The sequence below is a fragment of the Oncorhynchus mykiss genome, chromosome 13 (assembly GCF_013265735.2).
Source record: "Oncorhynchus mykiss isolate Arlee chromosome 13, USDA_OmykA_1.1, whole genome shotgun sequence".
Lineage (NCBI taxonomy): Eukaryota > Metazoa > Chordata > Actinopteri > Salmoniformes > Salmonidae > Oncorhynchus > Oncorhynchus mykiss.
This window is the reverse complement of record NC_048577.1, coordinates 48,544,146-48,572,065: the sequence shown is the minus strand read 5'-3', so window position 1 is coordinate 48,572,065 and position 27,920 is coordinate 48,544,146. Positions and strand designations below refer to the sequence as shown.

Here is a 27,920-nt window from a genome sequence, read left to right as displayed (position 1 = left end):
GTTGTTGGACTTTAAACGACAGATGAAGACAAGCTGATGAACAGAGCAGGGACAGAGCATGATGGAGAGAAGTGAGGTCAAAGGGTGAGGTCCATAGAGAGTGGAGGAGGTAAAGAAGGAAGGAGAGAGGGAATAGAAGGAGGTTAGACTAGAATGGTCTACGTGCATTTTGGTGAGTGTTTTCTCTATTCTTCCTTATGCAGAAATGCCATCATCTGCATGGCTGATGAATTATAATCATGTGCGATTGTCCAGCGGAGGCTGTCTGTTTGTAAATGTGCCACTCAGGTTCCTGACGCTGACTTCACACACCGCCATGTTGCTCTCCAGATGTGTTTATCTCTGGTGGGAGTGGGATTCATCATCCCTCTCTACACTCTGTTGGAGCTGGTGCTGCTGGTCACAGCATTGGAACACTGGAACAGACAGACTAGGCAGACTGAGTTGTTATTAGTTGAATATTATTATAATGTATCAAACCTGATCAGATGTACATTGCTTACATAATATTGGTGCTTTTATGTAAAGGTCTTATTTGGATTGCATGTCCACCTATTGTTTTGACGATGTTTGAACCTGTCTAGTCTGATATCTGATGTTAGGATGGATGTTCCTTCTCTGGCAGAAGTGGGGGGTTTGGTTTAGATTGTGATGTGGGGGTGACTTCAGTGATTCTCTGGTTGACTTGAATAGAATTGTGCACCATCACTCACATTGTCAGATTATCGTTGATCATTCCCATGACATGACTCTCAGATGATTGTCAGAGTGCTTTCTTACTCCGTCTCCCTCCGTCTTTCTCTGTCTCTCTCCGTCTCTCTCTGTCTCTCTCCGTCTCTCTCCGTCTCTCTCCGTCTCTCTCTGTCTCCATCTCTCTCTGTCTCTCTCCGTCTCTCTCCATCTCTCTCTGTCTCCATCTCTCTCTGTCTCTCTCCGTCTCTCTCCGTCTCTCTCCGTCTCTCTCCGTCTCTCTCTGTCTCCGTCTCTCTCCGTCTCTCTCCGTCTCCCTCCATCTCTCTCCGTCTCTCCCCGTCTCTCTCCGTCTCTCCCCGTCTCTCTCCGTCTCTCTGTCTCTCTCCGTCTCTCTCTGTCTCCGTCTCTCTCCGTCTCTCTCCGTCTCCCTCCGTCTCTCTCCGTCTCTCCCCGTCTCTCTCCGTCTCTCTCCGTCTCTCCCCGTCTCTCTCCGTCTCTCTGTCTCTCTCCGTCTCTCTCTGTCTCCGTCTCTCTCTGTCTCCGTCTCTCTCTGTCTCTCTCCGTCTCTCTGTCTCTCTCTGTCTCCGTCTCTCTCTGTCTCTCTCCGTCTCTCTCCGTCTCTCTCCATCTCTCTCCGTCTCTCCTCGTCTCTCTCCGTCTCTCTCCGTCTCTCTCCGTCTCTCTCCCAACTGTTTTCCATCCATCTTTCTCCACCTCCATATCCTGTATTATTCAGGTTGTGGGTACATTCCTTCTCAATGTAATGACATTTATCAGACCTTAACCTGACTGATCTGTCAGATCTATGTTACTCATCTTAGTCAACAGCACCCAACGGTTTTGGTCTTTCCTTGGTATGGTGATGGTGTTAAACTGGTCTGAAAACAACTCCTCGCCTCTTCCCCCTCTGTCTTTGCAGATCTCAAGGAACCAGGTGTAAGACAACAATATGGTGTACGTTTCCCCAAGCCAATAGAAAGGCTAAGGGGAGCCACTGTGATGCTTACACCAGAGGAAGAGGCATGGGGCTGTTTTCTGACCAGGCAGATGTGTTGTCACAGTACACCTCCCTCTCTCACTGTCTCCCTCTCTACCACAGACAGGATGACGAATCAGCAGCCAGTCCACCAGTCTAACAAGGCCCATTATGATGAGGCACTGCCACCCATTGTTGGAGCTGGAGTGTTGGACTTGTTGGAACCCAAACTTCCCAATAGTTTCTTGGGAACCTACTGTGGCTTCCTCATCCGAAACTCACTGCTCGTCCTTACTATACTGGGTAGGTGCCTACCTCACTTCATGGTGGTCAACTGTCAGGAAATCAATTATTTCATCTCTTTCAGTGGTTATAAAGTGTTACGCTGCATTTCAGCTTTCTGTATTACCTGCGCTAGCGCACTATTTTTTATATATAAACATTTTATTAAATGTTTTATTAGCCCATCCCCCTCTTCGGACGACAATAACAAACTTTCTCTCTTATTTTTTTACAGCTTTCTCACACACATTTTACACACATGGCACTTCTCTCTAAGTTTTCTTCACCGTAGTTACTTATCAAGAACATAGTTAGTACATACAGTGCATTCGGAAAGTATAAAGACCCCTTACATTTTTCCCACATTTTGTTAAGTTAAAATTGATCAAAATTATATATTTTTCTCATCAATATACACATAAAACTCCATAATGACAAAGCAAAAACACATTTTTAGACATTATTGCAAATGTATAAAAACAAAACAATTGAAATATCACATTTACATAAGTATTCAGGTACTATACTCAGTACGTTGTTGAGGCACCTTTGGCAGCGATTACAGCCTTGAGTCTTCTTTGGTATGACGCTAAGCTTTGCACACCTGTATTTGGGAAGTTTCTCCCATTCTTCTCTGCAGATCCTCATGTTCTGTCAGGTTGGATGGTAGCGGCAATTTTCAGGTCTCCCTAGAGATGTTCAGTCGGGTTCAAGTCCGGGCTCTGGCTGGGCCACTCAAGGACATTCAGAAACGTGTCTCAAAGCCACTAGTGCGTTGTCTTGGCTGTGTGCTTAGGGTTGTTGTCCTGTTGAAAGGTAAACCTTCGCCCCAGTCTGAGGTCCTGAGTGCTCTGGAACAGGTTTTCATCAAGGATCTTTCTGTACTTTGCTCCGTTCATCTTTCCCTCATTCCTGACTAGTCTCCCAGTCCCTGCCGCTGAAAAACATCCCCACTGCATGATGCTGCCACCACAATGCTTCACAGTAGGGATGGTGCCAGGTTTCCTCCAGACGTGACGCTTGGCATTCAGGCCAAATGGTTCAATCTTGGTTTAATCTGACCAGACCATCTTGTTTCTTATGGTCTGAGAGTCCTTTAGGTACCTTTTGGCAAACTCCAAGCAGTCTGTCATGTGCCTTTTACTGAGGAGTGGCTTCCGTCTGGCCAGTCTACCATAAAGGCCTGATTGGTGGAGTGCTGCAGAGATGGTTGTCGTTCTGGAAGGTTCTCCCATCTCCACAGAGGAACTCTGGAGCTCTGTCAGAGTGACCATCGGGTTCTTGGTCACCTCTCTGACCAAGGCCCTTCTCCCCCGATTGCTCAGTTTGGCCAGATGGACAGCTCTAGGAAGAGTCTTAGTGGTTCCAAACTTCTTCCATTTAAGAATGATGGAAGCCACTGTGGTCTTGGGGACCTTCAAAGCTGCAAAATAAATTGGTACCCTTCCCCAGATCTGTGCCTCGACACTGTCCTGTCTCGGAGCTCTACGGAAAATTCCTTCAACCTCATGGCTTGGTTTACACTCTGACATGTACTGTCAACTGTGGGACCTTATATAGACAGGTGTGTGCCTTTCCAAATCATATCCAATCAATTGAATTTACCACAGTTGAACTCCAATCTAGTTTTCGCTTTGTCATTATGGGGTTTTGTGTGTAGATTAATGAGGATTTTTATTTTTAATCCATTTTAGAAAAAGGCTGTAACGCAACAAATTGTGGAAAAGGTCAAGGGGTCTGAATACTTTCGTAATGCACTGTACACATCACTTCTTGTTGGCACTAGTGTACTTACTGTAAATCCCCCTGGAATGGAAATGAAATCCAATGAGTCAGACGCTGTGATTATAAACCCTCTCGAAATGCTCTTCTGAAGCGTTTCACTGGAATCTCTTCTCTCTGCGCTCTCACGGAAGCTGTAAGGGTGACAGAGGAAACCATTGCGTGGCTGTTGTGCTTACTCCTCTCCTCTGTGAACTGTAACAGGTGTAATAGCGGGGTCGCTGTTTGGGATGCTGCTGCGGTATGTTTCTATTACAGACCCCAACACCCTGATGCTGGTGTCCTTTCCTGGAGACATCCTCATGAGGATGCTGAAGATGCTCATCTTGCCCCTCATCATTTCCAGCCTCATCACAGGTACACTGTTGTAATACACACACACACACACACACACACACACACACACACACACACACACAAACAGTCTTATACAGCTAACCTTGTGGGGACACACAATTCCGTCCCATTCAGAATCCTATTTTCCTTAACCCCTAACCCTAAACCTAAACCTAACCCTAACCCTAACCAGTACTCTTACCCTTACCCTAACCATAACCCTAACCTTAACCATAACCCTAACCTTAACCATAACCATAACCCTAACCTTAACCCAAAAACCTTAATGTTAAACCTTACCCTAACTCCTAATTCTAACCCTAAAACTAACCCTAGCCCCAAATCCTTAATGTAATTCTAACCGTAGCACTAATTCTAACCTTAACCCTAAACCCCCTAGAAATCCTCGTGCGGACTAACAGAATGTCCCCAGGTGGTCAAATTTGTATTTGTTTACTACTCCTGTTGGGACTTCTGGTTCCCACAAGAATAGTTAAACACATCCACACACACACACACACACACACACACACACACACACACACACACACACACACACACACACACACACACACATATTCAGGTGGAAGGTGCCCTGCTCATCAGCCTGTCTCTCTCCCTCCCAGGTCTGGCTGGTCTGGATGCTCGTTCCAGTGGGAGGATGGGCTCCAGGGCCATGGTCTACTACATGTCCACCACGGTCATAGCTGCCATCCTGGGGGTCATCCTGGTCCTGGGGATCCACCCGGGAAACCCCAAACTCAGGAGCAGTCAGGAGCAGGACACGGCCCCCAAGAACCAGGAGGTCAGCAGTCTGGACGCCTTCCTGGACCTCATCAGGAACCTGTTCCCTGAAAACCTGGTGCAGGCCTGCTTCCAACAGGTAGGACCCAGACCCAGAACTAGAACTGGACCCAGACGCAGAACTAAACCCTGACCCCATCAAACAATGGATGTTCAGTTGTTATTGTGAGATTTGGACCCTATCAAAGCCTGACTTTAATGACCAGCATTGGGAATGCGTGGTTTATGGGGCAATTGTGTCCAATTCGCAATTGATTGTTACAGAGCATTCAGAAAGTATTACACCCCTTTACTTTCCCCACATTTTGTTGTGTTAAAAAGTGGGATTCAAATGGATTTCATTGTCTTTTTTGTCAACGATCTACACTAAATACTCTGTAATGTCAAACTGGAAGAACAATTCTAACATTTGTCAAATATTTGTGAAAAACAAAACAGTAATATATCTTGATTAGAAAAGTACTCAACCCCATTACATGTTAGAGTCACCTTTGGCAGCGATTACAGGTCTGAGTCTTTCTGGGTAAGTCTGTAAGAGCTTTGGATTGTACAATATTTGCACATTATTATTTTTAAAATTCTTCAAGCTCTGTCAAAAATATAACTAGGCCACTCAGGAACATTCAACGTCATCTTGGTAAGCAACTCCAGTGTTAATTTGGCCTTGTGTTTTAGGTTATTGCCCTGCTGAAAGGTGAATTTGTCTCCCAGTGTCTGTTGGAAAGCAGACTGAACCAGGTTATCCTGTAGGATTTTGCCTGTGCTTAACTCTATTCCGTTTCTTTTTACCCTAAAAAAGGTCATTGCCGATCACAAGCATACCCATAACATGATGCAGCCACCGCCATGCTTGAAAATACGAGTGATACTCAGTGATGTGTTCTGTTGGATTTTCCCCAAACATAAAACTTTGTATTCTGGACATAAAGGTAATTTCTTTGCCACACGTTTTTGTAGTTTTACTTTAGTGCCTTACTGCAAACAGGATGCATATTTTGGAATATTTGTATTCTGTACAGGCTTCCTTCTTTTCTCTCTGTTGATTAGGATAGTATTGTGGTGTAACTACAATGTCGTTGATCCATCCTCAGTGTTCTCCTATCACAGCTCATAAACTCTGTAACTGTTTTAAATAGGCGCCCCTCTTTGCGAGGCATTGGAAAACCTGATCTTTGTGGTTGAATCTGAGTCCATTGTTTGACATATTAAGCAAATGTTGACTTTTTTATTTATTTAGGCTTGAGGGGTTGAATACTTATTGACTCAACACATTTCAGCTTTTCATTTGTAATTAATATGTAAAAATTCCTCAAATATAAATCCACTTTGACATTATGGGGTATTGTTTGTAGGCCAGTGACCAAAAATCTCTATTTAATCCATTTTAAATTCCAGCTGTAACACAACAAAATGTGGAAGAAGTTAAGGGGAGCCAATACTTTGGAAGGGACTGTATATACACAGACTAGTTCATAAAAAGGAATGGCTTATGTCATCACGGAAGTAGAGTTTTGCTTTGGAGTAGAGAAGACATTAGTACTATATAGGTAGAGAACATTGAACAGAACAACATGAATTGGGGTATTTACAGTACTATATAGGCAGAGAACATTGAACAGAACAACACGAATTGGGGTATTTACAGTACTATATAGGCAGAGAACATTGAACAGAACAACATGAATTGGGGTATTTACAGTACTATATAGGCAGAGAACATTGAACAGAACAACATGAATTGGGGTATTTACAGTACTGTATAGAGAACATTTTGACAGAAATGCAGCTAGAACCTTATAGTCCCAGGCGTTCCATGTTATGATCCTTCCATTTCCCAGAAAATGACGACTTTGCAGAACAACACATGTGAGTGGTGTTAGCTGTGCAGATCCTAATTCCCTCTCTTTATTCCAAGCTTTTGTTGTTGCATTGGACATTAGATGTCTCCCTGTGAACATCTTTCCCCTTGAATTGACCAATAGCTGTTCTTGTGTTGACATTTTCACTTGACATTTTAGGAATTTATCAGAGGCTGTTATCCAGCGCGATTTACAGTTAATGTGTTTCGCTTAAGATAGCTAAGTGAGACAACCACATATCGTAGTCTTAAAGAGAACATTTTTCCTCTGGAGAAGTTATCAGCAAAGAGTGCTAGTAGGAAGAGACAAGTGCAGGTTTGAATTTTTAGTTTTTAGGGGCGAAGATTTAAGATACTCTTTGAAGAGGTAGGGTTTCAGACATTTTTGGAAGATGAGCCGGGACTCTACTGTCCTAGCATCAAGGGGACATGATCCTGTACCTAGGTGGCTGACCACAGGACAGAACAGGAGAGGACAAGAGACTACAGGACAGGATAGGGCAGGACAAGACTGTGTGATTTACAAAGCAACGCTGCCTGGCAGATATGATTGCTGTTAATCCAAGCAGGCGGATCATTTTTAAGCGATAATCCAGGCCTCAATCATGTCGCAGCAGTTGCCTTCTTTTGTCCAAATCCTGTGTTTTTTCTCTCTCTCTCCTTATCGCTCTCATTCTCTCTCTCTCTCCTTATCTCTCTCATTCTCTCTCTCTCTCCTTATCTCTCTCATTCTCTCTCTCCTTATCGCTCTCATTCTCTCTCTCTCCTTATCTCTCTCATTCTCTCTCTCTCCTTATCTCTCTCATTCTCTCTCTCTCTCCTTATCTCTCTCATTCTCTCTCTCCTTGTCGCTCTCATTCTCTCTCTCTCCTTATCTCTCTCATTCTCTCTCTCTCTCCTTATCGCTCTCATTCTCTCTCTCTCCTTATCTCTCTCATTCTCTCTCTCTCCTTATCTCTCTCACTCTCTCTCTCTCCTTATCTCTCTCATTCTCTCTCTCTCCTTATCGCTCTCATTCTCTCTCTCTCCTTATCGCTCTCATTCTCTCTCTCTCCTTATCTCTCTCATTCTCTCTCTCTCCTTATCTCTCTCACTCTCTCTCTCTTTCATGCGTGTGTGTCTGAATGATTGGAAATACTCTGTGTTAGACTGGGTGAGGGTCAGACCTTCTGTTGGTGCTAATCTCTTTACAGCGCCATTGGGTTGTCTTCATTTGCTACAGTAAGGCATCTGCCTAGTGTGACTGTGTATGTGTATGTGTGTGTGTGTGTATGTGTATGTGTATGTGTATGTGTGTGTGTGTGTGTATGTGTGTGTGTATGTGTATGTGTATGTGTATGTGTATGTGTATGTGTATGTGTGTGTGTGTGTGTGTGCGTGTGTGTGTGTGTGTGTGTATGTGTGTGTGTGTATATGTGTATGTGTATGTGTATATGTGTATGTGTATGTGTATGTGTATGTGTATGTGTATGTGTTTGTGTATGTGTATGTGTATGTGTATGTGTATGTGTGTATGTGTATGTGTATGTGCTTGTGTGCTTGTGAGTGTGTGTGCGTGTGCATGTGTGTGTGTGTGCTGTTCAGCCCTGGGCTTATAAGGATCCTTTCTCTCGTTGTGTGCTGTCACTGCGTTTGTCTTCGTCAGAGATTAATTGATATTGTAATTGCTTTTGCAGATCAGCCAAGAAATTGCATGACGATCCCCAGCCCTCTTTTCCATATTTCCTCTTCTCTCTCCCTCTCTCTCCCTCTCTCTCTCCCTCACCCTTCTCCTGTCTGCATAAACATCTCGCTCATCTTTCTGGTGGTTGCTCTCTCTCTCTCTCTATTCTCCACCCCCCTCTCCACCCTACCTCTCACTCTCTCTCTCTCTTTCTCTCTATTCTCCACCCCCTCTCCACCCCACCTCTCTCTCTCTCTCGCTTTCTCTCTATTCTCCACCCCCTCTCCACCCCACATCTCTCTCTTTCTCTCTATTCTCCACCCCCTCTCCACCCCACATCTCTCTCTTTCTCTCTATTCTCCACCCCCCTCTCCATCCCACCCCCCTCTCTCTCTTTCTCTCTATTCTCCACCCCCCTCTCCACCCCACCTCTCTCTCTTTCTCTCTATTCCCCACCCCCCTCACCACCCCACCTCTCTCTCTCTTTCTCTCTTTCTCTCTATTCTCCACCCCCCTCTCCACCCCACCTCTCTCTCTCTTTCTCTCTATTCTCCACCCCCTATCCACCCCACCTCTCTCTCTTTCTCTCTATTCTCCACCCCTCTCTCCACCCCACCTCTCTCTCTCTCTATTCTCCACCCCTCTCTCCACCGCACCTCTCTCTCTCTCTATTCTCCACCCCACCTCTCGCTCTCTCTCTATTCTCCACCCCCCTCTCCACCCCACCTCTCTCTCTTTCTCTCTATTCTCCACCCCTCTCTCCACCCCACCTCTCTCTCTCTTTCTCTCTATTCTCCCCCCCTCTCCACCCCACCTCTCTCTCTTTCTCTCTATTCTCCACCCCCCTCTCCACCGCACCTCTCTCTCTCTATTCTCCACCCCACCTCTCGCTCTCTCTCTATTCTTCACCCCAATCTCCACCCCACCTCTCTCTCTTTCTCTCTATTCCCCACCCCCCTCTCCACCCCACCTCTCTCTCTTTCTCTCTATTCCCCACCCCCCTCTCCTCCCCACCTCTCTCTCTTTCTCTCTATTCTCCACCCCCCTCTCCACACCACCTCTCTCTCTTTCTCTCTATTCTCCACCCCACCTCTCTCTCTTTCTCTCTATTCTCCACCCCCTCTCCACCCCACCTCTCTCTCTTTCTCTCTATTCTCCACCCCCTATCCACCCCACCTCTCTCTCTTTCTCTCTATTCTCCACCCCTCTCTCCACCCCACCTCTCTCTCTCTCTATTCTCCACCCCTCTCTCCACCCCACCTCTCTCTCTCTCTATTCTCCACCCCTCTCTCCACCCCACCTCTCTCTCTCTCTATTCTCCACCCCACCTCTCTCTCTCTCTATTCTCCACCCCCTCTCCACCCCACCTCTCTCTCTCTCTATTCTCCACCCCTCTCTCCACCCCACCTCTCTCTCTCTCTATTCTCCACCCCCCTCTCCACCCCACCTCGCTCTCTTTCTCTCTATTCTCCACCCCTCTCTCCACCCCACCTCTCTCTCTTTCTCTCTATTCCCCACCCCCCTCTCCACCCCACCTCTCTCTCTTTCTCGCTATTCTCCACCCCCCTCTCCACCCCACCTCTCTCTCGTTCTCTCTATTCTCCATCCCACCGCTCTCTCTTTCTCTCTATTCTCCACCCCTCTCTCCACCCCACCTCTCTCTCTTTCTTGCTATTCTCCACCCCTCTCTCCACCCCACCTCTCTCTCACTCTCGATTCTCCACCCCACCTCTCGCTCTCTCTCTATTCTCCACCCCCCTCTCCACCCCACCTCTCACTCTCTCTCTATTCTCCACCCCCTCTCAACCCCACCTCTCTCTCTTTCTCTCTATTCTCCACCCTACCTCTCTGTCTTTCTCTCTATTCTCCCCCCCTCTCTCCCCCCCACCTCTCTCTCTCTCACTCTCGATTCTCCACCCCCCTCTCCACCCCACCTCTCACTCTCTCTCTATTCTCCACCCTCTCTCCACCCCACCTCTCTCTCTCTCACTCTCGATTCTCCACCCCCCTCTCCACCCCACCTCTCACTCTCTCTCTCTTCAGGTTCAAACAGTAGCAAAGAAAGTGTCAGTGATGCTCCCGAACCAGACAGAACCTGTCATAGTCAGCAAGAAGAAACTGGAGTTCAAATGGGGCATGAATGTTCTGGGTGAGAGAATGCCATGGTTCTTTCCTCTCTATTCACTGAGGGGGCAACAATGTCCTGTTCGGTTCAACTCTCTTTCTGTTGATTTGACGGTATACTATTATGTCTATTTCCTTTTGTTTCATTGGTTTAGTTATATTCATCAGGTATTCATTCATGTTGAGGGAGCACATTGGTTATTTATGAACAGATGATTTAATGTTGTAATTATGTTTTCTGAAGGTTTAATTGGGTTCTTCATCACATTTGGAATGTGCATGGGGAAGATGGGTGAGAAGGGGAAGCTCATGTCAGAGTTCTTCAACATCCTCAATGAGATCATCATGAAGATGGTGGGCATGATCATGTGGTACGTGTCTCTCTGTGTCTTCCTGTCTGTGTCTTCCTGTCTGTGTCCCTGTCTGTGTCCCTGTCTGTGTCTCTCTCTGTGTCCATGTCTGTGTCCCTGTCTGTGTCCATGTCTGTGTCTTCCTGTCTGTGTCCCTGTCTGTGTCCTCCTGTCTGTGTCCCTGTCTGTGTCCCTGTATGTGTCTTCCTGTCTATGTCCCTGTCTGTGTCCTCCTGTCGGTGTCTTCCTGTCTGTGTCTTCCTGTCTGTGTCACTGTCTGTGTCTTTCTGTCTGTGTCCCTGTCTGTGTCCTCCTGTCTGTGTCCTCCTGTCTGTGTCTTCCTGTCTGTGTCTTCCTGTCTGTGTCACTGTCTGTGTCTTTCTGTCTGTGTCCCTGTCTGTGTCTTCCTGTCTGTTTCTTCCTGTCTGTGTCCCTGTCTGTGTCTACCTGTCTGTGTCCCTGTCTGTGTCCCTGTCTGGTTCCCTGTCTGTGTCCCTGTCTGGTTCCCTGTCTGTGTCCCTCTCTGTGTCCCTGTCTGTGTCCTCCTGTCTGTGTCCTCCTGTCTGTGTCTTCCTGCCTGTGTCACTGTCTTTGTCTTTCTTTCTGTGTCCCTGTCTGTGTCTTCCTGTCTGTGTCCCTGTCTGTGTCCCTGTCTGTGTCTCTGTAATGGTCCTCCTGTCTGTGTCCTCCTGTCTGTGTCTTCCTGTCTGTGTCCCTCTCTGTGTCCCTGTCTGTGTCCTCCTGTCTGTGTCTTCCTGTCTGTGTCCTCCTGTCTGTGTCTTCCTGTCTGTGTCACTGTCTGTGTCTTTCTGTCTGTGTCCCTGTCTGTGTCCCTGTCTGTGTCTCTGTAATGGTCCTCCTGTCTGTGTCCTCCTGTCTGTGTCTTCATGTCTGTGTCCTCCTGTCTGTGTCTTCCTGTCTGTGTCCCTCTCTGTGTCCCTGTCTGTGTCCTCCTGTCTGTGTCTTCCTGTCTGTGTCCTCCTGTCTGTGTCTTCCTGTCTGTGTCTTCCCGTCTGTGTCCCTGTCTGTGTCCCTGTCTTGGTCCTCCTGTCTGTGTCCTCCTGTCTGTGTCTTCATGTCTGTGTCCTCCTGTCTGTGATCTTCCTGTCTGTGTCCTCCTGTCTGTGTCCCTGTCTGTGTCTACCTATCTGTGTCTTCCTGTCTGTGTCCCTGTCTGTGTCTTTGTGTATATGTCCCTGTCTGTGTCCCTCTCTGTGTCCCTGTCTGTGTCTTCCTGTCTGTGTCTTCCTGTCTGTTTCTTCCTGTCTGTGTCCCTCTCTGTGTCCCTGTCTGTGTCTTCCTGTCTGTGTCTTCCTGTCTGTGTCCCTCTCTGTGTCTACCTATCTGTGTCTTCCTGTCTGTGTCCCTGTCTGTGTCTTCCTGTCTGTGTCCCTGTCTGTGTCTCTGTATGGGTCTGTTTTCCTCCAGTGGAACAGTGGCTGCAGTGGCTGAAAAACGTTCTATAGACAGTGATGAATTCACTGACTGTGATGAATAAGGGGACGACTGCGTACATGAGAAAAATGGTGGGAACTGGGACCAGGGGCAGATGATTGGAAAGGGGAGAAATATAAGGAGAAGAATTCCCAAAGACATGACAGTGTGTGGAATGCTGAGGACTAGCAGAAGTGGGAGCCGAGCAGAAGCCTTTCTGGTTCCCAGGGGGGAGAGGGTGGAACAGGTCCAGAACCTAATGAATCCACAGACAGGAAAGGAGCCACTAGCTGCTCAACAGGCCAGCACAAATCAGAGCGCAGACAGACTGATGCAGGGCGGGACAGAGGGACGTGGTGAGATCCATGTCCTTGGAGAGCGATGAAAGCCTTGATGCTTTGCAGGACAGTAGCAGACAGTCCAGTAGCACTGAAAGAGCGAGGGAAAAGAGACAGAAAGGGGGAGAGACAGAGACTTCACACGACACTGGCCAATACCACTGAGAGAGAGAAAAACACACATCCCCCCTCTCTCTCTTTCTCGCTCTCTCTTTTTTTTCCTCTCTTTCTCTCTCTCTCTTTTTTTCTCTCCTTCTCTCTCTCTCTCTCTCTCTCTCTCTCTCTCCCCCTCTCCACCAAAAAGAAGCACATACTCAGGGGTCATCTTGATGTGCAACACATTTTCCAAGGGAACTGTGATCTCAATACCACAAACCCAACGTAATTCACCCATTTTACACACTAAACACATGACTCACTACTAGGCCTACAGAGCTGGCCAAACAAACCGGCATGTATATACAAATAACATGTCATACACAGTACACTAAACACACTGTACGCACATAGTACACTAAACACACTGGTCACACATAGTACACTAAACACACCGGTCACACATAGTACACTAAACACACCGGTCACACATAGTACACTAAACACACATAGTACACTAAACACACTGGTCACACATAGTACACTAAACACACATAGTACACTAAACACACTGGTCACACATAGTACACTAAACACACTGGTCACACACAGTACACTAAACACACTGGTCACACATAGTACACTAAACACACTGGTCACACATAGTACAGTACACTAAACACACTGGTCACACATAGTACACTAAACACACTGGTCACACATAGTACACTAAACACACAGTACACTAAACACACTGGTCACACATAGTACACTAAACACACTGGTCACACACAGTACACTAAACACACTGGTCACACATAGTACACTAAACACAATGGTCACACATAGTACAGTACACTAAACACACTGGTCACACATAGTACACTAAACACACTGGTCACACATAGTACACTAAACACACAGTACACTAAACACACTGGTCACACATAGTACACTAAACACACAGTACACTAAACACACTGGTCACACATAGTACACTAAACACACAGTACACTAAACACACAGTACACTAAACACACTGGTCACACATAGTACACTAAACACACTGGTCACACACAGTACACTAAACACACTGGTCACACATAGTACACTAAACATACTGGTCACACATAGTACACTAAACACACTGGTAATACACAGTACACTAAACACACTGGTAATACATAGTACACTAAACATACATAGTACACTAAACACACTGGTCACACATAGTACACTAAACACACTGGTCACACATAGTACACTAAACACACTGGTCACACATAGTACACTAAACACACAGTACACTAAACACACTGGTCACACATAGTACACTAAACACACAGTACACTAAACACACAGTACACTAAACACACTGGTCACACATAGTACACTAAACACACTGGTCACACACAGTACACTAAACACACTGGTCACACACAGTACACTAAACACACTGGTCACACATAGTACACTAAACACACTGGTAATACATAGTACACTAAACACACTGGTCACACACAGTACACTAAACACACTGGTCACACATAGTACACTAAACACACTGGTCACACACTAAACACACTGGTCACACACAGTACACTAAACACACTGGTCACACACAGTACACGTAACACACTGGTCACACATAGTACACTAAACACACTGGTCACACACAGTACACTAAACACACTGGTCACACACAGTACACTAAACACACTGGTCACACACAGTACACGTAACACACTGGTCACACATTGTAACGGCTTTCTTCAATCTCCTCCTCGGACGAGGAGGTGTAGCAAGGATCGGACCAAAATGCAGCGTGTAGATTGCGATCCATGTTTATTCAACTAACGAAACACGAATTAACACAAACACTACAAAACAACGTAATGAACGAAAACCGAAACAGCCTAGACTAGTGTAAACTAACACAGAATAAGGACATCAAGACACTAAGGACAATCACCCACACCAAACTCAAAGAATATGGCTGCCTAAATATGGTTCCCATTCAGAGACAACGATAAACACCTGCCTCTGATTGAGAACCACTTCAGACAGCCATAGACTTAGCTAGAACACCCCACTAGCTATAATCCCCATACATACACACCACATACAAAAACCCATGCCACACCCTGGCCTGATCCAATACATGAAGAAAAACACAAAATACTTAGACCAGGGCGTGACACACATAGTACACTAAACACACTGGTCACACACAGTACACTAAACACACTGGTCACACATAGTACACTACACACACTGGTAATACACAGTATACTACTTACTCTACCAAACAACTCTGTCTAAATGCCATCTTCCTCACAGATCACCACATAGTACACTAAACACACTGGTCACACATAGTACACTAAACACACTGGTCAACACATAGTACACTAAACACACTGGTGATACACAGTATACTACTTACTCTACCAAACAACTCTGGCTAAATGACATCTTCCTCACAGATCAACACATAGTACACTAAACACACTGGTAATACACAGTATACTACTTACTCTACCAAACAACTCTGGCTAAATGCAAACTTCCTCACAGATCAACACATAGTACACTAAACACACTGGTCACACAGTATACTACTTACTCTACCAAACAACTCTGGCTAAATGCCATCTTCCTCACAGATCCACACACAGTACACTAAACACACTGGTCACACATAGTATACTATTTACTCTACCAAACAACTCTGGCTAAATGCCATCTTCCTCACAGATCAACACATTGTACACTAAACACACAGATCAACACACAGTACACTAAACACACTGGTCACACATAGTATACTAACTACTCTACCAAAAAACTCTGGCTAAATTACATCTTCCTCACAGATCATCACACAGTACATCCCTTACACCTCAGATGCCAAGCTTGTGTTGCTATGACCTATGACCCGCCCAGCTGTAGTCCCACTGTCTCTTCAGTATTGATGCCATCGGTGGAGTGTGTCTCAATAGTCTAAAGTGGCTTCCTCTCCCCATATATTTTCCTACACCTGGAAAATTCTGGAAGAAGCCTCCTCATTAGCAATGTTGTGTCTCCAGGTACTCTCCAGTTGGTATCGCCTCTCTGATCTCAGGGAAGATAGCAGCCATCGGGGACCTGGAGGTGGTGGCTAGACAGCTGGGCATGTACATGGTGACTGTCATAGTGGGCCTAATGATCCACGGGGGCATTATCCTGCCACTCATCTTCTTCTCCATCACAAGGAAGAGCCCCTTCACCTTCTACTCCGGGATCTTCCAGGCCTGGATCACTGCCCTGGGCACCGCCAGCAGGTAGGGGAGGAACACTCTAGTGGGGGTTGGGTGTGTGTGTGTGTGTGTGTGTGGGGGGGGGGGGGGGGGGGGGGTATATACTATGTTTAGATAATTTGTGCTGGTGTGTATTTTCCTTAATAGCACTGCATGGTACTGTATGGCATCAGGTACTGTAGTAAATTATATGGAGGGGTGTTATGTATGTATGTATTGGGTGCTGAGCTATTTAGGTTAACCCAGGGCTGACAATCCAGAGCTGCAGAGCCAACGGTGCATGAATCTGGGTGATCACAGACCAACTCACAGACAGACAGACAGACAGACCCTGCGTTGTAAATGTCTGGGGCTCTGGATAAGGTTGTAGACAGACAGTCCCTGCGTTGTAAATGTCTGGGGCTCTGGATAAGGTTGTAGACAGACAGACCCTGCGTTGTAAATGTCTGGGGCTCTGGATAAGGTTGTAGACAGACAGACCCTGCGTTGTAAATGTCTGGGGCTCTGGATAAGGTTGTAGACAGACAGACCCTGCGTTGTAAATGTCTGGGGCTCTGGATAAGGTTGTAGAGAGACAGACCCTGCGTTGTAAATGTCTGGGGCTCTGGATAAGGTTGTAGACAGACAGTCCTTGCTTTGTGAATGTCTGGGGCTCTGGATAAGGTTGTAGACAGACAGACAGACAGACAGACAGTCCCTGCGTTGTAAATGTCTGGGGCTCTGGATAAGGTTGTAGACAGACAGTCCCTGCGTTGTAAATGTCTGGGGCTCTGGATAAGGTTGTAGACAGACAGACCCTGCGTTGTAAATGTCTGGGGCTCTGGATAAGGTTGTAGACAGACAGTCCCTGCGTTGTAAATGTCTGGGGCTCTGGATAAGGTTGTAGACAGACAGTCCCTGCCTGGGGCTCTGGATAAGGTTGTAGACAGACAGACCCTGCGTTGTAAATGTCTGGGGCTCTGGATAAGGTTGTAGACAGACAGACCCTGCGTTGTAAATGTCTGGGGCTCTGGATAAGGTTGTAGACAGACAGTCCCTGCGTTGTAAATGTCTGGGGCTCTGGATAAGGTTGTAGACAGACAGTCCCTGCGTTGTAAATGTCTGGGGCTCTGGATAAGGTTGTAGACAGACAGTCCCTGCGTTGTAAATGTCTGGGGCTCTGGATAAGGTTGTAGACAGACAGTCCCTGCGTTGTAAATGTCTGGGGCTCTGGATAAGGTTGTAGACAGACAGTCCCTGCGTTGTAAATGTCTGGGGCTCTGGATAAGGTTGTAGACAGACAGTCCCTGCGTTGTAAATGTCTGGGGCTCTGGATAAGGTTTTAGACAGACAGACCCTGCGTTGTAAATGTCTGGGGCTCTGGATAAGGTTGTAGACAGACAGTCCCTGCGTTGTAAATGTCTGGGGCTCTGGATAAGGTTGTAGACAGACAGACCTGCGTTGTAAATGTAAGGGGCTCTGGATAAGGTTGTAGACAGACAGTCCCTGCGTTGTAAATGTCTGGGGCTCTGGATAAGGTTGTAGACAGACAGTCCCTGCCTGGGGCTCTGGATAAGGTTGTAAACAGACAGTCCCTGCGTTGTAAATGTCTGGGGCTCTGGATAAGGTTGTAGACAGACAGTCCCTGCGTTGTAAATGTCTGGGGCTCTGGATAAGGTTGTAGACAGACAGACCCTGCATTGTAAATGTCTGGGGCTCTGGATAAGGTTGTAGACAGACAGTCCCTGCCTGGGGCTCTGGATAAGGTTGTAAACAGACAGACCCTGCGTTGTAAATGTCTGGGGCTCTGGATAAGGTTGTAGACAGACAGTCCCTGCGTTGTAAATGTCTGGGGCTCTGGATAAGGTTGTAGACAGACAGACCCTGCGTTGTAAATGTCTGGGGCTCTGGATAAGGTTGTAGACAGACAGTCCCTGCCTGGGGCTCTGGATAAGGTTGTAGACAGACAGACCCTGCGTTGTAAATGTCTGGGGCTCTGGATAAGGTTGTAGACAGACAGACCCTGCGTTGTAAATGTCTGGGGCTCTGGATAAGGTTGTAGACAGACAGACCCTGCGTTGTAAATGTCTGAGGCTCTGGATAAGGTTGTAGACAGACAGACCCTGCGTTGTAAATGTCTGGGGCTCTGGATAAGGTTGTAGACAGACAGTCCCTGCGTTGTAAATGTCTGGGGCTCTGGATAAGGTTGTAGACAGACAGTCCTTGCGTTGTAAATGTCTGGGGCTCTGGATAAGGTTGTAGACAGACAGACCCTGCGTTGTAAATGTCTGGGGCTCTGGATAAGGTTGTAGACAGACAGTCCCTGCGTTGTAAATGTCTGGGGCTCTGGATAAGGTTGTAGACAGACAGACCCTGCGTTGTAAATGTCTGGGGCTCTGGATAAGGTTGTAGACAGACAGACCCTGCGTTGTAAATGTCTGGGGTTCTGGATAAGGTTGTAGACAGACAGTCCCTGCGTTGTAAATGTCTGGGGCTCTGGATAAGGTTGTAGACAGACAGTCCCTGCCTGGGGCTCTGGATAAGGTTGTAGACAGACAGACCCTGCGTTGTAAATGTCTGGGGCTCTGGATAAGGTTGTAGACAGACAGACCCTGCGTTGTAAATGTCTGGGGCTCTGGATAAGGTTGTAGACAGACAGTCCCTGCCTGGGGCTCTGGATAAGGTTGTAGACAGACAGACCCTGCGTTGTAAATGTCTGGGGCTCTGGATAAGGTTGTAGACAGACAGACCCTGCGTTGTAAATGTCTGGGGCTCTGGATAAGGTTGTAGACAGACAGTCCCTGCGTTGTAAATGTCTGGGGCTCTGGATAAGGTTGTAGACAGACAGTCCCTGCGTTGTAAATGTCTGGGGCTCTGGATAAGGTTGTAGACAGACAGTCCCTGCGTTGTAAATGTCTGGGGCTCTGGATAAGGTTGTAGACAGACAGTCCCTGCGTTGTAAATGTCTGGGGCTCTGGATAAGGTTGTAGACAGACAGTCCCTGCGTTGTAAATGTCTGGGGCTCTGGATAAGGTTGTAGACAGACAGTCCCTGCGTTGTAAATGTCTGGGGCTCTGGATAAGGTTTTAGACAGACAGACCCTGCGTTGTAAATGTCTGGGGCTCTGGATAAGGTTGTAGACAGACAGTCCCTGCGTTGTAAATGTCTGGGGCTCTGGATAAGGTTGTAGACAGACAGACCCTGCGTTGTAAATGTAAGGGGCTCTGGATAAGGTTGTAGACAGACAGTCCCTGCGTTGTAAATGTCTGGGGCTCTGGATAAGGTTGTAGACAGACAGTCCCTGCCTGGGGCTCTGGATAAGGTTGTAAACAGACAGTCCCTGCGTTGTAAATGTCTGGGGCTCTGGATAAGGTTGTAGACAGACAGTCCCTGCGTTGTAAATGTCTGGGGCTCTGGATAAGGTTGTAGACAGACAGACCCTGCATTGTAAATGTCTGGGGCTCTGGATAAGGTTGTAGACAGACAGTCCCTGCCTGGGGCTCTGGATAAGGTTGTAAACAGACAGACCCTGCGTTGTAAATGTCTGGGGCTCTGGATAAGGTTGTAGACAGACAGTCCCTGCGTTGTAAATGTCTGGGGCTCTGGATAAGGTTGTAGACAGACAGACCCTGCGTTGTAAATGTCTGGGGCTCTGGATAAGGTTGTAGACAGACAGTCCCTGCCTGGGGCTCTGGATAAGGTTGTAGACAGACAGACCCTGCGTTGTAAATGTCTGGGGCTCTGGATAAGGTTGTAGACAGACAGACCCTGCGTTGTAAATGTCTGGGGCTCTGGATAAGGTTGTAGACAGACAGACCCTGCGTTGTAAATGTCTGAGGCTCTGGATAAGGTTGTAGACAGACAGACCCTGCGTTGTAAATGTCTGGGGCTCTGGATAAGGTTGTAGACAGACAGTCCCTGCGTTGTAAATGTCTGGGGCTCTGGATAAGGTTGTAGACAGACAGTCCTTGCGTTGTAAATGTCTGGGGCTCTGGATAAGGTTGTAGACAGACAGACCCTGCGTTGTAAATGTCTAGGGCTCTGGATAAGGTTGTAGACAGACAGTCCCTGCGTTGTAAATGTCTGGGGCTCTGGATAAGGTTGTAGACAGACAGACCCTGCGTTGTAAATGTCTGGGGCTCTGGATAAGGTTGTAGACAGACAGACCCTGCGTTGTAAATGTCTGGGGTTCTGGATAAGGTTGTAGACAGACAGTCCCTGCCTGGGGCTCTGGATAAGGCTGTAGACAGACAGTCCCTGCGTTGGAAATGTCTGGGGCTCTGGATAAGGTTGTAGACAGACAGTCCTTTCGTTGTAAATGTCTGGGGCTCTGGATAAGGTTGTAGACAGACAGACCCTGCGTTGTAAATGTCTGGGGCTCTGGATAAGGTTGTAGACAGACAGACCCTGCGTTGTAAATGTCTGGGGCTCTGGATAAGGTTGTAGACAGACAGTCCCTGCGTTGTAAATGTCTGGGGCTCTGGATAAGGTTGTAGACAGACAGTCCCTGCGTTGTAAATGTCTGGGGCTCTGGATAAGGTTGTACACAGACAGTCCCTGCGTTGTAAATGTCTGGGGCTCTGGATAAGGTTGTAGACAGACAGTCCCTGCCTGGGGCTCTGGATAAGGCTGTAGACAGACAGTCCCTGCGTTGTAAATGTCTGGGGCTCTGGATAAGGTTGTAGACAGACAGTCCTTTCGTTGTAAATGTCTGGGGCTCTGGATAAGGTTGTAGACAGACAGACCCTGCGTTGTAAATGTCTGGGGCTCTGGATAAGGTTGTAGACAGACAGACCCTGCGTTGTAAATGTCTGGGGCTCTGGATAAGGTTGTAGACAGACAGTCCCTGCGTTGTAAATGTCTGGGGCTCTGGATAAGGTTGTAGACAGACAGTCCCTGCGTTGTAAATGTCTGGGGCTCTGGATAAGGTTGTACACAGACAGTCCCTGCGTTGTAAATGTCTGGGGCTCTGGATAAGGTTGTAGACAGACAGACCCTGCGTTGTAAATGTCTGGGGCTCTGGATAAGGTTGTAGACAGACAGACCCTGCGTTGTAAATGTCTGGGGCTCTGGATAAGGTTGTAGACAGACAGTCCCTGCGTTGTAAATGTCTGGGGCTCTGGATAAGGTTGTAGACAGACAGTCCTTGCGTTGTAAATGTCTGGGGCTCTGGATAAGGTTGTAGACAGACAGACCCTGCGTTGTAAATGTCTGGGGCTCTGGATAAGGTTGTAGACAGACAGTCCCTGCGTTGTAAATGTCTGGGGCTCTGGATAAGGTTGTAGACAGACAGACCCTGCGTTGTAAATGTCTGGGGCTCTGGATAAGGTTGTAGACAGACAGACCCTGCGTTGTAAATGTCTGGGGTTCTGGATAAGGTTGTAGACAGACAGTCCCTGCCTGGGGCTCTGGATAAGGCTGTAGACAGACAGTCCCTGCGTTGTAAATGTCTGGGGCTCTGGATAAGGTTGTAGACAGACAGTCCTTTCGTTGTAAATGTCTGGGGCTCTGGATAAGGTTGTAGACAGACAGACCCTGCGTTGTAAATGTCTGGGGCTCTGGATAAGGTTGTAGACAGACAGACCCTGCGTTGTAAATGTCTGGGGCTCTGGATAAGGTTGTAGACAGACAGTCCCTGCGTTGTAAATGTCTGGGGCTCTGGATAAGGTTGTAGACAGACAGTCCCTGCGTTGTAAATGTCTGGGGCTCTGGATAAGGTTGTACACAGACAGTCCCTGCGTTGTAAATGTCTGGGGCTCTGGATAAGGTTGTAGACAGACAGACCCTGTGTTGTAAATGTCTGGGGCTCTGGATAAGGTTGTAGACAGACAGACCCTGCGTTGTAAATGTCTGGGGCTCTGGATAAGGTTGTAGACAGACAGTCCTTGCGTTGTAAATGTCTGGGGCTCTGGATAAGGTTGTAGACAGACAGACCCTGCGTTGTAAATGTCTGGGGCTCTGGATAAGGTTGTAGACAGACAGACCCTGCGTTGTAAATGTCTGGGGCTCTGGATAAGGTTGTAGACAGACAGACCCTGCGTTGTAAATGTCTGGGGCTCTGGATAAGGTTTTAGACAGATAGACCCTGCGTTGTAAATGTCTGGGGCTCTGGATAAGGTTGTAGACAGACAGTCCCTGCCTGGGGCTCTGGATAAGGTTGTAGACAGACAGTCCCTGCGTTGTAAATGTCTGGGGCTCTGGATAAGGTTGTAGACAGACAGACCCTGCGTTGTAAATGTCTGGGGCTCTGGATAAGGTTTTAGACAGATAGACCCTGCGTTGTAACTGTCTGGGGCTCTGGATAAGGTTGTAGACAGACAGTCCCTGCGTTGTAAATGTCTGGGGCTCTGGATAAGGTTGTAGACAGACAGACCCTGCGTTGTAAATGTCTGGGGCTCTGGATAAGGTTTTAGACAGATAGACCCTGCGTTGTAAATGTCTGGGGCTCTGGATAAGGTTGTAGACAGACAGACCCTGCGTTGTAAATGTCTGGGGCTCTGGATAAGGTTTTAGACAGATAGACCCTGCGTTGTAAATGTCTGGGGCTCTGGATAAGGTTGTAGACAGACAGACCCTGCGTTGTAAATGTCTGGGGCTCTGGATAAGGTTGTAGACAGACAGACCCTGCGTTGTAAATGTCTGGGGCTCTGGATAAGGTTGTAGACAAACAGACCCTGCGTTGTAAATGTCTGGGGCTCTGGATAAGGTTGTAGACAGACAGACCCTGCGTTGTAAATGTCTGGGGCTCTGGATAAGGTTTTAGACAGACAGACCCTGCGTTGTAAATGTCTGGGGCTCTGGATAAGGTTGTAGACAGATAGACCCTGCGTTGTAAATGCCTGGGGCTCTGGATAAGGTTTTAGACAGATAGACCCTGCGTTGTAAATGTCTGGGGCTCTGGATAAGGTTGTAGACAGACAGACCCTGCGTTGTAAATGTCTGGGGCTCTGGATAAGGTTTTAGACAGATAGACCCTGCGTTGTAAATGTCTGGGGCTCTGGATAAGGTTGTAGACAGACAGACCCTGCGTTGTAAATGTCTGGGGCTCTGGATAAGGTTTTAGACAGACAGACCCTGCGTTGTAAATGTCTGGGGCTCTGGATAAGGTTGTAGACAGACAGACCCTGCGTTGTAAATGTCTGGGGCTCTGGATAAGGTTTTAGACAGACAGACCCTGCGTTGTAAATGTCTGGGGCTCTGGATAAGGTTGTAGACAGACAGACCCTGCGTTGTAAATGTCTGGGGCTCTGGATAAGGTTGTAGACAGACAGACCCTGCGTTGTAAATGTCTGGGGCTCTGGATAAGGTTTTAGACAGATAGACCCTGCGTTGTAAATGCCTGGGGCTCTGGATAAGGTTTTAGACAGATAGACCCTGCGTTGTAAATGTCTGGGGCTCTGGATAAGGTTGTAGACAGACAGACCCTGCGTTGTAAATGTCTGGGGCTCTGGATAAGGTTTTAGACAGACTGCGTTGTAAATGTCTGGGGCTCTGGATAAGGTTGTAGACAGACAGACCCTGCGTTGTAAATGTCTGGGGCTCTGGATAAGGTTGTAGACAGACAGTCCCTGCGTTGTAAATGTCTGGGGCTCTGGATAAGGTTGTAGACAGACAGACCCTGCGTTGTAAATGTCTGGGGCTCTGGATAAGGTTTTAGACAGACAGACCCTGCGTTGTAAATGTCTGGGGCTCTGGATAAGGTTGTAGACAGACAGTCCCTGCCTGGGGCTCTGGATAAGGTTGTAGACAGACAGACCCTGCGTTGTAAATGTCTGGGGCTCTGGATAAGGTTGTAGACAGACAGACCCTGCGTTGTAAATGTCTGGGGCTCTGGATAAGGTTGTAGACAGACAGTCCCTGCGTTGTAAATGTCTGGGGCTCTGGATAAGGTTTTAGACAGACAGACCCTGCGTTGTAAATGTCTGGGGCTCTGGATAAGGTTGTAGACAGACAGTCCCTGCCTGGGGCTCTGGATAAGGTTGTAGACAGACAGACCCTGCCTGGGGCTCTGGATAAGGTTGTAGACAGACAGTCCCTGCCTGGGGCTCTGGATAAGGTTGTAGACAGACAGACCCTGCGTTGTAAATGTCTGGGGCTCTGGATAAGGTTGTAGACAGACAGACCCTGCGTTGTAAATGTCTGGGGCTCTGGATAAGGTTGTAGACAGACAGACCCTGCGTTGTAAATGTCTGGGGCTCTGGATAAGGTTTTAGACAGATAGACCCTGCGTTGTAAATGTCTGGGGCTCTGGATAAGGTTGTACGTGCCAAACTGGCCATGTTTCCGCTGCTTCTGAATCTGTTGTGCTGCTCAAACCAACTGTCATTTTGACGCATTAGGGAGGCTTTACAGAATAAGAGTAATCCTATCAACTTTCTCTAATTATATTATGACCTGGGCTTAGCTTAGGCTCAAATCAAATTCCTGCAATTCACATGTTGGATTGTAAAATACACTTGCTGTTATGATAATGCTGTTATATTTCACCCCTTCTCTCACCCTCTCTGTCCCCCTCCCCTCTTTTTTAACTCTCACTTTGTACTCTCACCCTCCCCCTCCCTCACTCTCCCTCACAATTTCTGTCATTATTTTCTTTCTGAATACTTCTCTCTCTATAACATCTTTATACCCTCTCTCCCCAACTGTATTTTCATCCCGTTATCTCTCTCGACCTGTCTACATCCCTTTCTTACCCTCTCTCTCCTTCCCTCAGTGCGGGAACGTTACCTGTCACATTTCGCTGTCTGGAGGAGAATCTGAAGATCGATAAGCGCGTGACGCGTTTCGTACTGCCCATCGGAGCCACCATCAACATGGACGGTACAGCCCTGTACGAGGCGGTGGCAGCCATCTTCATCGCTCAGATGAATGACATCAACCTGGACGCAGGACAGATCGTTACCGTCAGGTAGGCCTCTTCTTTACCACTAACAACCCTGGCCCAGGGGGTTTCTTAGGATACTTTTGTGTTGAGGTTTGTTACCTGGGTGTAATATATTATGCTTTTAGGTATAGTACTCAAGTGCAGTGATGTTTTTAAGGTTGTCATGCTCTGTATGTATGTAAGAGAAAGCTGTGTCACTTCCTCCATGGGTTTTATACCTTGAAATAGTCATCTAACTGTAGGTTTACAGTATGTATCAGTTGTGGTTGCTGATGACTTTTATGAGTCACATGCTAATGCATTCTGTGGTGACAATGTCCTGGAATGAGAAAGATGTGTGTAACATCAATTCCCTCTTCTCCTTCCTCTCCCTCACTCCTTCCCCTCCTCTCCTCTCAGTATGACAGCCACCCTGGCCAGTGTGGGAGCGGCCAGTATTCCCAGCGCAGGCCTGGTCACCATGCTGTTGATCCTTACAGCTGTGGGCCTGCCCACCCAGGACATCAGCCTGCTCATCGCTGTCGACTGGCTGCTGTGAGTCACATACACACAATCACTGTGATGTTACACTTCAGATACTCTGGTCTTTGTTTTCAACAGCATGATGACATTAGACTACAATGATTCAATGTTGCTGATTATCTCTATGAAAGAAAAGTAGGGTACGTCAAGCTCTGTCAAAATGCAACGCATGTTGTCAACTGTAAAGGGTAGGGTGGTACTTAGCTGTAGATGCCATTGCTATTGTTGGCATCTACTCATCCATGAGAGCTCCTGTCTTGTAGTGTACCTCTAACACAGTGATCAGTCATGGCTGACTCCAGCATTGTCTGTCTGTTGGGCCAGTGACAGAATGCGTACCTCAATCAACGTGGTGGGCGACTCGTTTGGTGCTGGGATTGTGGACCACCTGTCCAGGGCAGAGCTAGCTGAGATTGACGCCGAGCTCCTCTCCCCTGAGGATGAGGAGTTCATCCCCCCGCCCCCTGTCCTCACCGAGATAGACCTGGTGGACCCCAAGAGACCCCCCGAGTTACCCCCACGCTCCCCCCGCCCGCCCAAACTCAACCACCACGGCCACTCCAACCTGTCACAGATCTACTCCATCACCAACTCTCCCCGCTCCGTCCGCTCTCCGTCCCCCCATTCTGTCCGTTCTCCCTCCCCGCGCTCCAACTGTTCCCACTCCAACTCCCCACGGCCCTCTGCCTTCCGTACCCATTCCCCACGCATCCTCCGCAGAACAGAGCCTGGCTACTGCGCCCTGCCAAGCCACGACAACCAGGTAGGTAGGGTTACAGCTACCATTAGTCCTAGGGCTCAATCCTAACTTCTTGTTAATCATGTATTGATATCAATGGAATATTTGTGTGAACATTTGAGTTGGATGGTCCTTCGATGGCCTGTCTCTGACTGACTATTCCTCTTTGTCTTCCCAGATCCCCACACTCCCTCGCTCCCACAGAGAGAGAGACAGAGGGGATAGAGACAGAAGGGAAAGAGACAGGGAAAGAGACAGGGAAAGAGACAGGGAGAGAGACAGAGAGAGAGACAGAGAGAGAGACAGAGAGAGAGATAGAGGAAGAGAGAGAGAGAGACTGCGGGGGCGAGACAGCGACCGATATCAGAGCGAGACAGAGGAAGAGGAGGAGAGGGATAGGGTGCTGGATGAAGGGAGTGAAGGAGAAGAGAGTGACGACACTGCTTACGACCGCAGGAACACCATCCTGCCCTGCGACCTGCCCTGATTGGGACGCCTCTATGAAAACACTTCTGTTATACCACAGTTTCACTACACTTCCCACAATTTACTGCACTCTACCACCTAGTACCACTGTGGTGTTTTTGATAGGGGTCTGGGTTGGTGGATGCAGTGCTCTACAAATGGTTACTATTTAGTAGTTGTCTGATTTGAGTGTTCTTGTGTGATTTGAGTCCTGTTTGACAGGATCAGGGATCAATAAGCTTGCTTTGAGCGATGACGATATTTAAGTTGCTATGGCAACACCCTTTAATAATCTTTAAAAAAAGAGCCCATGCCCTAACTTTTACGCTTCAGTGTGCTGTAGAAGGGAGCTTTAACTTAGTGTTGTGTCTTCTGTTAACCCAGCTCTATTCTCTGATAATCATTGTCTTGTTCTAACCATTTCAGCTAGCCAGTTCCTCAACCTTATCCTCTACCCTCTAGCGTGGCTGAGAGAGACGCTGTACTGAGATCTTGGTGTTCAGTGTCAGTCAACGTACAATCAGAAATGTTCTCTTCTCAACTTCCAAAAGGTCATCTGTAGAACGTCGTCCATCTCCAGCTGTACTGTATCGAATGATTCAACAAATAATTATTAATTCTACTTATATGTAAGTTAAAATGTGAGATAAACTTGCGTGTAGCAACTGTATGTAATTAAAGGTAACAAACACACTGTAGTCAAACTATTTTTATACTATTCTACCTCCTCTCTCTCTCTTCTCTTCCTCTCCTTGTCCTCAACACACTCAACACTTCACTTGACTTTACCTCATCTTGTACCTCATCTTGTACCTCATCTTGTACCTCAACTTGTACCTCAACTTGTCCTGAAATGACAATCATAATACGGTTATTGTTGTTAATATTGTTATTTCTCAGTACTTATGTATGGTTAGTCATTTTTTGTCATCGTCTGCTGTCTGAAATGATGGTTGTTAGTAATTTTATACATTTTTTCCAGCACAACAGTCTTCAGTCTGTGTTGCACAGCAGTCTGTTTTCATTTTGATTCACGTATTCATCTACTTGTTGTTTCATTACTCTTGTACTTTAATTATTTATTGGTTAATTAAGAGATATTCTCATTGGTTCTGTCATATTGATTTGTTTTCCTCTGTCCCTCTGAAATGCCTTTCATTGAAGGTCATTACTGCCTACCCAAATCCTTCAGTCTTAATGCAGGTTTGCAGATCCAGGTTTTGTGTATATTGTATGTAATAAAATCTTAGAGATTTATTTAAATTACAATGACAAAGATTTGGTTATTTCTGTACC

General features: G+C 47.2%; 1 protein-coding gene across 1 annotated transcript; it reads left to right on the top strand.

The window, feature by feature from the left end:
* On the top strand, nt 1–27,887 carry LOC110486646 (excitatory amino acid transporter 2-like). The gene is made up of 11 exons (XM_036941348.1): nt 1–172; nt 1,793–1,972; nt 3,938–4,090; nt 4,696–4,952; nt 10,438–10,543; nt 10,763–10,889; nt 15,826–16,059; nt 24,728–24,922; nt 25,298–25,432; nt 25,745–26,183; nt 26,338–27,887. The coding sequence occupies exons 1-11, from the start codon at nt 154–156 to the stop codon at nt 26,644–26,646; spliced, it is 2,154 nt and encodes a 717-aa protein (XP_036797243.1). The 5' UTR covers nt 1–153; the 3' UTR covers nt 26,647–27,887.
* The last annotated feature ends 33 nt before the right edge of the window (nt 27,888–27,920 follow it).

What these genes read in the sequence shown, in the direction of transcription:
- LOC110486646 (XM_036941348.1), top strand. An exon ending in ATCGCTGTCGACTGGCTGCT is followed by an intron (nt 25,433 to 25,744) that starts GTGAGTCACATA and finishes CTGTTGGGCCAG; the next exon opens with TGACAGAATGCGTACCTCAA. An exon ending in TGCCAAGCCACGACAACCAG is followed by an intron (nt 26,184 to 26,337) that starts GTAGGTAGGGTT and finishes TTGTCTTCCCAG; the next exon opens with ATCCCCACACTCCCTCGCTC.